The 13,003-nt window shown below is 51.9% G+C and overlaps 1 protein-coding gene across 2 annotated transcripts; it reads left to right on the forward strand.

Moving 5' to 3' along the window:
* On the forward strand, positions 1 to 12,728 carry SERPING1 (serpin family G member 1). 2 transcript variants are annotated; one of them, XM_067550607.1, is made up of 8 exons: positions 1 to 52; positions 905 to 960; positions 2,399 to 3,476; positions 7,788 to 7,925; positions 8,649 to 8,852; positions 9,240 to 9,382; positions 11,134 to 11,353; positions 11,685 to 12,728. In XM_067550607.1, the coding sequence occupies exons 2-8, from the start codon at positions 916 to 918 to the stop codon at positions 11,933 to 11,935; spliced, it is 2,079 nt and encodes a 692-aa protein (XP_067406708.1). In that variant the 5' UTR covers positions 1 to 52; positions 905 to 915; the 3' UTR covers positions 11,936 to 12,728. The 2 variants fall into 2 exon arrangements, with proteins under 2 accessions (XP_067406708.1, XP_067406707.1); XM_067550606.1 differs by lacking the exon at positions 1 to 52 and adding an exon at positions 250 to 339.
* Positions 12,729 to 13,003: the final 275 nt, after the last annotated feature.

Here is a 13,003-nt window from a genome sequence, read left to right on the forward strand (position 1 = left end):
GAGTGCCTGGGTTCGGGTCTGGACACTGATCGATCCGGAACGCAGGAAGCAGGTGGGGTTCTGGGTCGGGGGTCTGACATGAGGCATACAGCAGCCTTTTTTTCGCCTCTGTCTGCCGCCTTTTTTCTCTTTTCCATCTGGTGTCTCTTCCTCCCACTTCCTGGCTCAGCTTTTCGGCCCCTGGCTTTCAGCGATAGGGGTGGGGAGCTGCTGGAAGTGAAGCTAGCATCCACACAGGCCATGTGATGAGAGATTGCGAAAGAGACAGGAGGGGAAGACAGGCAGACCCAGAGTCAGGCGCAGAGAGGAGGAGGTGGAAAGACGGACGCACAGAGAGAGGTGCGCAGATAGACAGACACAGGGACAAGTGCGGGACAGATAGACACAGAGAAGGGTGGGAAAGACAGATTGAGAGAGGCACAGAAGGGGAAGATAGGCAGGATGATTGGGGGATAGACAGAAAGAGGCAGGGAGATGGGTGACCGACAGACACAGGGAGCAGATGGACAGACAGACATAGAGACCGAGGGGGCTGAGGGAGACAGACAGTTAGGCCCTGAGATGAAGAAACAGGCAGACACAAACTGGGTGGCTGGACAGATAGACACAGATAGGGGACAGACAGACAGGCATACAAGGGAATGGATGGACAGGCAGGGGGAGTGGACAGACAGATGTGCAGACTGAGGGTCAGACAGACAGGCACAGAGGGGGTGGCTGGACAGACAGAAGCTGAGGAGGTGCAATGGGAAGGGGATTGGGTGGAGCAGGCTGAGGAGGGGGCAGTGTGCTTCGGTGGGGATGCCTGGGGGGTCCCACCCAGGCCCGGCATTGTGGGCAGCCGGGCATGGAGAGGGCGAAGGGGGACAGGGTTTTCACTGGCTTCTGGGCATTGCTTTGGCAGGAGTCGGCGCCATGAAGACCTGGCTGAGTCTGTTGTGGCTGGTGACCTTCGCAGGCGTGAGTCCATCCTCCCTGCAGGGGGAGCCCTCTCCTTCCTGGGGGGGAGGGGGAAATTTAACCCATTGAATGCTGGAGATGAATGCTCCAAGGACCCCTAGGGCTGGAGATACAGAGGTGCTGAGCATTAATGTCAGAGGGAGCTGTAGATGACCCACAGCCCTGAAAGACGCTTCCTGAGTGGGCACAACTGGGAAATGGCCAGGAGTAGGGACTCATCCGAGTCATGAATCCCCTGGCCTGGTGCCACCACCTGCCCACATACACCCGCTTTGCCTAGGAAGCCCATAGCAGAGCCAGGCACCAGCTCCATTGCCTGAAGTCCCACTCTTTCAGAGTACAGGGCCACAGCCAGTGGGCACAGCTTAGCATGCTGGGTCTTTGCCCAGCTCTGCCCCAACCCTGGCACAGACAGGAACAGGTTGGCTGCTGCTCTGAGCTACGCCAACTGCTAAATGCCCCTCTGGGGATGGTCAGCACTCTAGACACAGAGGGTGTTTGGTTTATTAAACCAGCTAAACAACTGTCAAAAACAATTTTTCGTATTTGCCTACATTTTTCTGCAAACCCTTTCGGGTTTTTATTAACAAACAAACAAACAAAAGGAAAATAAATTGCATGTTTGGCCACCCAAACTAGAACATTTTCCCCAAATCGGGGGCTTAAGGCACTGGAAACCCCCAAATTTTCACATGCTTGGGCAAAAATTGGGGGGGTTATTGAAAATTTTGCACCTGAGATATTATTTGTTTTAATTGCCGAACACAGTAACATTTTCCAGAATGTCATGTATTTCAGCAAAAACCTAAAACTGGAAAAAAATGATGGCTTTCTGTGATGGAATATGTTTTGGTTTCTGACAACTGGAAAGCAAAAAGCTTTAGCCACCTGGGAAGAAATATTTGGTTTCATTGAACATTGTCACCTGAACTCTGAAATTTTTTCAGTTTTTGGTGGCTGAAAACTGAAAAATTGGGTTTTTAACCCCTCACCCCCACCCCAAAATGTCATCCAAAAATGGAGATTCCCCCCTCCACACCAGAAATGTCCATTATGATTAAAGAGGTGTTTTTTGTTGAAAAGCATTTTCGAACAAAGAATATTGACTAGTGTGGTGTGATCTGGCCACACCCACTCCCCTAGAGCTCCACCTCCCAGAAACTCCACCTCCTGGCAACTTTCCCAGAGTTCTGCGTCCTGGAAACTTCCCTGTAGCTCCACCCCTTGGGGACTACCCGCTCAGCTGAATCCCTAGCTGGGGAGGTTCAGGCAGCTCCTGAGTGGCATGTGGCAATGAATGATCCCTTAGTTGGTACCAGGTCCAATTCCCCTTGATGCTGCCCTGCGTGCTGGTGTCCCTGAGCCCATCACACCCCTTGGGCCTTGGGTCTTCCTTATCTGATGGTGCCTTCTCCTTTCCGCTATGGTGTCGGCACAGTGGGATTGGATGGATGGGGTAAAAGGGGACAAACTGTTCCTTGCTGCGAAGTCCCCCCCACAAGCTGCTGGCCATGAACCCACAGAAGGCGAGGAGGCCAACAAAGGGACCCTCTTTCCGCCCCATACCCACCAAGAGGACGACACCGGGCAAGAAGAAGCACTGCAGACCAGGGAAGGCCCTGAACAAGCCTTGGGGAAGGGAACGGAGGAGGGGGGAGAGAAGGAGGGGCAGGAGACCCAGCAAGGAGTGGTGCAGGCGGGGCCAGGGAGAGAGGAGTGTGCAGGCTGCAGAGCCACCTCCAGCATGGCAGAGGGAGAAGGGGAGGTGAATGACACTGCCAGCATGCATGACCTGCGAGGGGTCCCTGATAAACATGGAGCAGGCTTCCAGAGTACCAAGGATGCAGCCATGGAGCAAGTCAAGAAGCCAGCAAAGGAGCTAGACAAGGAGCCAGACAAGGAATTGGCCAAGGAGCCGTCCAAGGAACAAGACAAGGAGCCGGTCAAGGAAAGTGACAAGGAGCCGACCAAGGAACAAGACAAGGAGCCGGCCAAAGAAAGTGACAAGGAGCCAGCCAAGGAACAAGACAAGGAGCCGGCCAAGGAAAGTGACAAGGAGCCGACCAAGGAACAAGACAAGGAGCCGGCCAAGGAAAGTGACAAAGAGCCAGCCAAGGAACAAGACAAGGAGCCGACCAAGGAACAAGACAAGGAGCCGACCAAGGAATGTGAGAAGGAGCCAGCCAAGGAACAAGACAAGGAGCCGGCCAAGGAACAAGACAAGCAGCCGGCCAAGGAATGTGACAAGCAGCCAGTCAAAGAGCCAACCAAGAAGCCCACTGCAGCACCCACCACTGAGGCCACTACGGCACCCACCACAGCACCCCAGCGGTGCCCGCCCAGCAACCCCTGGGACACCTGTGGGGATGACGCCACGGAGATCCCCGAAGTGGCAACGGCGCTAACAGATTTTGCACTGAAGTTCTATTCGACAGCGGCCAAAGTGAAGGGCTCTGGAACCAACATGGTCTTTTCGCCCCTCAGCGTGGCACTGGCGCTCTCGCAACTCTTGCTAGGTAAGGGCAGCGCACACACAGCAGTGGCACACACAGTCATCGCACATGCAGACACAGCTGTCACACACATACCTGTCACACATACACCCATCACACACACACACATACCTGTCACACATACACCCATCACACATACCCACAGCCATCACACACACACACACGCCTGTCACACATACTCCCATCATACACACCCACAGCCATCACACACACACACACACCTGTCACACATACACCCATCACACATACCCACAGCCGTCACACACATACCTGTCACACATACACCCATCACACACACGCACACACCTGGCACACATACACCCATCACACACACCCACAGCCGTCACACACACACCTGTCACACATACACCCATCATACATACCCACAGCCATCACACACACACATACACCTGTCACACATACCCCCATCATACACACCCACAGCCGTCACACACATACCTGTCACACATACACCCATCACACACACACACACACACACCTGTCACACATACACCCATCATACATACCCATAGCCGTCACACACATACCTGTCACACATATCACACATACCCACACACACACACACACACACACACACACACACACACCTGTCACACATACACCCATCACACACAGCCACAGCCGTCACACACGTACCTGTCACACACACATCACACACACACACACACACACACACACACCTGTCACACATACACCCATCATACATACCCATAGCCGTCACACACCCACAGCTGTCACACACACTTACACACACACACACACACACACATCACACACATACAGCCATCACACACACACACCTGTCACACATATACCCATCTCACACATAGACACAGTTGTCACACACACACATAGCTATCACACATACACCCATCACACACACAGCCATCACACACACACAGGTGTCACACATACACCCATCACACACACACCCATCACACATACAACCATCACACACACACACCTGTCACACATACACTCATCACACATACACACAGCCATCACACACACACACACCTGTCACACATACACCCATCACACACACCCACAGCACACACACACTTACTTGTCACGCATGCACTCAGCCATCACACACACACACACACACACCTGTCACACATACACCCATCATACATACCACAGCCATCACACACACACATACACCTGTCACACATACCACCCATCATACACACCCACAGCCGTCACACACACACACATACCTGTCACACATACACCCATCACACATACCCACAGCCATCACACACAACTCTGTGACACATACTCCCATCATATACACCCACAGCTATCACACACATACCTGTCACACATACACCCATCACACACACCCACAGCCGTCACACACATACCTGTCACACATACACCCATCACACACACACACACACACACCTGTCACACATACACCCATCATACATACCCATAGCCGTCACACACATACCTGTCACACATATCACACACACACACACACACACACACACCTGTCACACATACACCCATCACACACACCCACAGCCGTCACACACGTACCTGTCACACATACACCCATCACACACACACACCTGTCACACATACACCCATCATACATACCCATAGCCGTCACACACCCACAGCTGTCACACACACTTACCAGTGTCACACATACACCCATCACACACATACAGCCATCACACACACACCTGTCACACATACACCCATCTCACACATAGACACAGTTGTCACACACACACATAGCTATCACACATACACCCATCACACACACAGCCATCACACACACACAGGTGTCACACATACACCCATCACACACACACAGCCGACACACACATATCTGTCACGCATGCACAGCCATCACACACACACACACATCCATCACACACACACACACCGGTGTCACACACATACACACCATCACACACACACACATAACTATCACACATACACACACACACACACATCACACACACACAGCCATCACACACACACACACACACACACATACACACAGCCATCACACACACACACCTGTCACACATACACCCATCACACACACCCACAGCCGACACACACATACCTGTCACGCATGCACTCAGCCATCACACACACACACACCTGTCACACATACACCCATCATACATACCCACAGTCATCACACACCCACAGCTGTCACACACACTTACCGGTGTCACACATACACCCATCACACACATACACCCATCACACACACACACACACAAGCTATCACACATCACACACACAGCCATCACACACACACAGCCATCACACACACACAGGTGTACACATACACCCATCACACATACATCCATCACACATACACACACGTCACACATACACCCATCACACACACACACCTGTCACACATACACCCATCACACATACACACAGCCATCACACACACACACACCTGTCACACATACACCCATCACACACACCCACAGCCGACACACACATACCTGTCACGCATGCACTCAGCCATCACACACACACACACCTGTCACACATACACCCATCATACATACCCACAGTCATCACACACCCACAGCTGTCACACACACTTACCGGTGTCACACATACACCCATCACACACATACAGCCATCACACACACACCTGTCACACATACAGCCATCTCACACATAGACACAGTTGTCACACACACACATAACTATCACACATACACCCATCACACACACAGCCATCACACACACACACAGGTGTCACACATACACCCATCACGCACACACCTGTCAGACATACACCCATCACACATACACCCATCACACATACCCACAGCCATCACACACACACACACACCTGTCACACATACACCCATCACACATACACCCATCACACATACCCACAGCCATCACACACACACACACACCTGTCACATATACACCCATCACACATACTCACAGCCATCACACACAACTCACACACACCCATCACGCATACCCACAGCCATGACACATACACACCTGTCACACATACTCAGAGCTGTCACACACACACCTGTCACACGCACATACATCCACTCAACCATCATACACACACCTAGCACAGACACACACAACTATAACACATACACTCATTATGCACACACTCGCAGAGCTATCACATCTATCACACACACAGAGTCATCACACACCCATCATGCCTGCACCTACACCCAACTGTCACACAAACACTCATCACATACACATCCATCACAGACACACACATCATGCACCCACCCAGAGTGCACACACATCCATCACACACAGCACACACATCATACACATGCCCATTGCACACACACCTATCACACATGCTCACAAAAGCAATCACACAAACCACCCACCATGTTCACACAACCATTGAACGCACATAACCATTACACACAAACCCATCATGCGCACACACACAACCATCACACATACACTGCACACTAACACACCCACAGTTATCTCACACACATCCACACATCACGTGCACACTGCCATCTCATACACACCCATTGCACACGCACCCAGCTGTCACACAGACACCCATCACACACACACAGAGAACTATCACTCACATAACCATCACATGCACAGTTTTTGCACATACAGTCACTGGACGCATGCACACAAACATCACATGCACAAATAGGCATCATGCATGTACACACCTGCACAACCATTGCATGCACACATCCATCATATGCACACACCTATTGTTCAACAATCATGGCATGCGCAGACACAACCATTTCTCACACACCCATAGCCATCTGATGCATGCACACACAGCCATTGCACACATAAAATCACCACACACACAGAGCTAGTCACACAACTATCGCCCACACACTCAGCCTCACAAATACGGCCGTCGCCCACATCCACAAACACTGATCACACACACCTTCACTCACCCACTCAATCTTCCCCCAGTACTCACTCCCATCTTGACAGGGCCATGCCAAGCTCTGACTGCCCCACCGATGGTGCACTGAGAGTTCACTCCCATTGGCCATGGGCCAAGTTAACCCTACTGGGTGGTTAGGATGGGATGATGTTACCAATGGTACTGGGAGCCCCTGACAAGACGGGGAGGCCCGGCCAAGCAAGGAAACCCGAGACGAGGCAATCCCATGGGGATGAGTCTCCAGCCGAGCTCCCAATGCTCCCCATACACCCATTATCCCATGCCAGCCCCTTGCAAGAGCAGACCCTGCCCCTATCACCAGTCCTGCCAATCCTCACCCTCCCATCTGAATTCTTGTCCTTCTCACGCAGGGGCCCGGGGCGAAACCAAAGAGCGGCTGGAGTCCATCTTGGCCTACCCCCCAGATCTCGTCTGCCTCCATGCTCCACTGGGGCAGCTCCTCAAATCCAAGGCTATGAGCATCGCCTCAAAGCTCTTCGTCCGCCAAGGTGAGTGGCTGGGAGGGCTTCACATTGGCACTCGGGTCCACAGAGAAACACCATTGCTTTGCTTTTCCCTCTGAGGATCTCAAAGCACTGGAACACCCCCCTGCCCCCCAACTCCCCCTGGCAGCATGCCTTCAGGGAGGGCAGTATTGTCATAGCAAGACTCCCAAAGTGGTGCTGTTGCACAGAGTCTTACAAGCTCCTTTTTCATTAGCACGCGAGCAAGTGTTCAGGCTCTGTAGACATGCTGTATTGCTGTTAGTTTTGTAATCCAACTTCTTTTTAGGAGAGTTTGCTCTATGCCTTAATGTCTCTAACTGGAGCAAGTCTGGGGACAGACTTGCTTCCTGAGAAATGGGCTTTGGAGTCTGGACTGGGATCTCTGAAAGAGGGGATTGGCTTGAGTGCTCTTTGTGACCACCCCACTCCAGGACAGGTGGAGAGGGTGTAAATAGACAAGCTACACTGAAATACAGATCTAGACTCCACATCACAATTTCTCCTGCAGGCTCCTGACAGCTAATGCTGCTCAGCAGAGGGGGAAATCTTACAGATGGGGAAACTGAGGCACAGTCAGGGGCGAGGAGTTGTCCAACTTCCTGTGGTCAGGAAGAGGGTTCACAATATGGTTAGGGGGGAGGAGTAAGGTGAGGTTGGTGACACCCAGGTGGCCAAGGCGGGTTGGAGGGCTTCACAGGTCAGCAGTGGCACTTTCCCTGCTTGCAGGCCTGCACCTGAATGACACCTTCGTCAACCAGTCGAAGCGCTTCTACAACAGCCGGCCCAGGGTGCTCAGCGGCAACGAGACCCAGGACCTGTGGCACATCAACAAGTGGGTGGCAGACGTGACCCATGGCAAGATCAAGAAGCTGCTGAAGGAGTTGGACCCTCACGCCGAGCTGGTGCTGCTCAACGCTGTCTATTTCCAATGTAAGGGAGGGGCGCACTGTGCCGTGCCATGCCCAGGACCCGCTCCCCTGCCCCCCTATATTCCCTCGAGATAGCTGGGCCCCTTGGGACCCATCTCCCCCCCAAATAGCCGAGTCTCCAGGGACATGCTCCATCTGTCCCCAAGTCCTCACTCCCCTCCCCCTCCTGACAGACTCTCCCCTGTGATACATGCACCTCCAGGGACCTGCCCCTTAAGATATCCAAGCCCTCAGGTAGCCCACCTTGAGCTCCCTGCCCCGAGGGACTCCTCCAGGCTGCCCATCCCCTCAAGTCCCCCGCCCTTGAGGGACACTCTGGGATACCTCCTGTGACATCCCTGCACTGAGGGCACCCCCAGCTGCATTTCCTTGCCCTCTCACCCTCCAGCCAAGTGGAAGATGACTTTTAAAGTGAAGAACACAAAGGCTGAGACGTTCTACCGCCCGGGCAAGGACCCCATCCGGGTGCCCATGATGATCAGCAAGAAGTACCCGCTGGCTTCCTTCACTGACCACAGCCTGCAGGTCAAGGTAACCCCCTACAGGTGCTCTGTACACGCCTCCTGTCTTGACCCCTGCCTTGCCCACCTTCCAACTGCAGCTCCATTTTCCCCCTCCTCCTTCTCCCCTCCATTTTCTCCTTGTTTTCCACCCCCTCACACCTCCTCCATAGCGTCACTTAATGATGTCCCCTGCACCTCCTCCCTGCACTCCACATTCCTCTCCCTCCCCAAATTTCCCCAGTCCCCCTCCCACCTCCCATCTCAACCAGGTGAAGCCAGCATCTCGGAATAGCAGGCCCAAGGTACAGGGGGGGCATGGAGATCTCAAGCTGAGGACTCTCAACTTGTGGCATCCAATATCCATGGCTCCCCAGAGCATGTGTCCAGTCAGTCATTGCCTGGGAAGTGTTTTCTTTAGCAGAGCATTGGTTCTACATGGAAGGTGCTCAGATACGCTCATCCTGGATGCTGGGATAAGACCCTAAGAGAGATGGCTGGAATGGCAACTGCAACTCCTTATTGTCCCACATTTCCAACAGGCTCTAGCACTGTGTACCAAGCGGGTCAAAAAACACCAAGATTTTTTGTGGGAAATGTCCAAAAATGTTTGTTTTATTCATGACTTCAGGCAACACATTTTTCTGGATTTTTTGGGAGGCAGGAATTGTTTGTTTATTTTTTTTGCAGGGGCAGTTTGTTTATTTGTTTGGTCTTGGTTTTTGTAAGTGAGAAACTAACAAATTTTAATTTTTCAGCGAGCCATTTCTTTGGTTAGAAAGAAAATAAGTTTTTCAGCATTAAAAAACTGAATTTAGTGCTGTAGAACAATTGGGTTTTGTTTAGAAAAAAATCAGTTTCTGATAAGAAACTAATTTTTAAAATTGGTTTTCATTCAGAACATTTTTTGGCGTTTTTTAACTGATTTTTGGGTAGAACATAAACAAGTTTTTGATAGGAAAAAAATCTAGTTACTTTTTGGTTAAAAAATTAGTTTTCTGTTAAAACGAAAATCAGTTGTTTATTGGGGAAAAATTTTAGTAAGAAATACATTTGGTTTTCAGTTTGACTAAAACAGATTTTGGTTAAAAAAAAAAAGCAGTTGCACATAAAAAAAAGGAAGTGTTTTTTGGTTTGAAATACTTTTTTATTTAAAAAATTGGCTTTGGCAAAAAAATACTGGTTTTCAGTTTTAATAAACTCAGTGGGAAACATTTTTGGCTTTTGAAATCCAAAACCATTTACTGGAAAATTGTTCGTGTTCCACTTTTTTGTCCCACAATATGTTTGGCGGGAAATTTTGGAGGAAACGTGGTTGAAAAATGCTGTTTCTCTTTGGAAGAAATGTTTGGATGAGAAAGTGATGCTTGGCCCTAACTGCCCAGGTGTGGGAATAGGCGGAATGAAAAATGGGGAAGCAAAAGGGAGAACAAAAGCCTGTGGGTGAAATGGATGGTATCCCAGGGATAGGAGTGGGATGGCAAAGGCATGACAGGCCTGTTCTCTGACTCACTGGGGTTTCAGTTGGTGGAGCAGTGTAGGGGTAAGCACAAGGGTCTGATCCCCCACTGGCCAAGACTCCAGTCAGTGGTATGAGGCTGGTTCACGTGCACGAGTGGCTTGGAGGCCCCTTTGGAAGGATGCCAGGAAAAGGGGGCTGGGAGGATGAGATGAGGGCCCCGCAGTGGCACATGAAGGGATGGATGGGAGAAGGGGATGTTTGAGCCAGGCTCAGGACAGGACCTCAGCACAGAGAAGCCTTTGTGTTGTCCTCCCCCCAAGGTTGGCCGGCTGCAGCTGTCCCACAACATGAGTCTGGTGGTCATCATGCCCCTGAACCTGGCCCAGACGCTTGCCGAGGTGGAGCAGAAGCTGACCAAAGAGACCTTCGCTGCGGTGATGAAGAAGCTGATGGGCTCCCCCTTCAAGCCCACCGTGGTGAGCCTGCCCAGGTTGAAACTGGACTCTTCCCAAGACCTCATGGACATCCTGGGGGAGATGGGTAAGTATGGAGCCGGGCTGGTGATGGATGGGGACAGCAGGGGCTGGGCTGCAGGGTGGGGTGGGGGTTTACGAAGACACTGGACACACTGTGGACCCTGCGCCCCGCAGCCCCTTGGTTCTGAGAGACCCGTTTCCTTGATTGAGCTATCCCATGTCTGTTGGTCCCATGAGGCCACTGGACATATCATGGGCTCCCCTGGTTCCAAACGGCCCATCTCCATGGCTGGTCTCTGGCACGGGTCTCTACTTGGAGAGATCTCCAGGACTGGGGCAGCTTCCTGGGCACAGAGGGGTGGCTCCTACCTCCTCCATCTCTGTCCGTTTCCCAGACTACGGCGTTTTCTTCGACGCTAACCTGTGTGGCATATCGGAGACGGAGGACCTGCAGGTGACACGCGCCCAGCACCGGGCTGTGCTGGAGCTGAACGAGGAAGGGGTGGAGGCTGCAGCTGCCACGGTCTTGTCGGTGGCGCGCACCGCCTGGATCTTTGATGTGCAGCAGCCCTTCCTCTTCGTGCTGTGGAACGACGAGTTCAGCTTCCCCGTCTTCATGGGTCATGTCAACGACCCCAGTGTGTGACGCAGCCCCTCCACGCCCGGTGCCAACTGCCTGGCATGCCCTGGTGCCACGGGGTGCAGAACACAGCACCCCACAGAGCAATGCTTGGCTGAGAAGCTTTGGTGGGGGGAGTATCTCCCTCCCTCTCTCTCTCTCTCTCTCTGTTTCCCTCTATATGTAACCGCCCATACATCCCCATGTACTCCCGTCTATTGAGTTATCAGTCCCCATGCGCAGCATCTATCCAGGGACAAATCTGGAAGGCAGCGTGGCCTAGTGGTGAGCACAGTGGACTGGGACTCCTGGAGACCTGGGTTCCACTGCTAGGTGATCTTGGTTAAGGCACGGCTAGCTCTGTGCCTCAGTTTCCCCATCCATAAAATAGGGATAATGATCCTGCGATGCTTTGTAAAGCACTTTGAGATCTAGTGATGGAACGAGCGGTAGAAGAGCTGGGATTATTATCTATCCATGCATTCCCCAATATGTAGTCTCTATCTAGCTATCTCCCAATATGGAGTCCCACTCTCCCCGTCAGTTCATCATCACAGTTTTTCCTCTCTCCCTTACCTCGGATTCTTTAGAAACTGGATTTTCCTTCCATCTCCCTCTCTTTCTTCTCCCCTCATGACCTTTCTTCCTCCCTCTCTCCACTTCTCTGTCGTCTGTGACCATCTCAACCTCCTCCAGCTCGGACTGTCTGAAATTTACAGGGAAGAGCTGATCTGTTGGGGTCCCTTCCCCCCACCCCCTCGACTCTGTCCCCCTCACAGCAGCCTCCATGTCTTCCAACAATAAATACATTCTGAAAACATTGGCTTCTTGGCCTCTCCTTCCCACCTTCCAGAGTGCCTGCAGCCAGAAGGTGTGTATGAAGGCAAACGCTATGGCATGGAGTGGTTGGGGGTAATTCTACTGGTCTGGTTACCTCCCTGTGTGGGAAATATAGGCACACAGGGGGTAAATAAGGCTGTGAAGGAGTCAGTACCCATATCTAGCTATCTCCTGAGTGGGGAAGGTAGGGGCACAAGGGTAAATAATGCCGTGAGGGTGTCATGATCCAGATCGAGTGATTCCCGCACAAGTTTT

This window comes from Emydura macquarii, unplaced genomic scaffold (genome assembly GCF_026122565.2).
Source record: "Emydura macquarii macquarii isolate MOO-44397 ecotype Brisbane River unplaced genomic scaffold, CSIRO-AGI_Emac_v2 contig_1305, whole genome shotgun sequence".
NCBI classification, from domain to species: Eukaryota; Metazoa; Chordata; order Testudines; family Chelidae; genus Emydura; species Emydura macquarii.

What these genes read in the sequence shown, in the direction of transcription:
- SERPING1 (XM_067550607.1), top strand. Translation starts at nt 916, where the DNA reads ATGAAGACCTGGCTGAGTCTGTTGTGGCTGGTGACCTTCGCAGGC. An exon ending in CAACGCTGTCTATTTCCAAT is followed by an intron (nt 8,853 to 9,239) that starts GTAAGGGAGGGG and finishes CTCACCCTCCAG; the next exon opens with CCAAGTGGAAGATGACTTTT. An exon ending in GGACATCCTGGGGGAGATGG is followed by an intron (nt 11,354 to 11,684) that starts GTAAGTATGGAG and finishes TCCGTTTCCCAG; the next exon opens with ACTACGGCGTTTTCTTCGAC.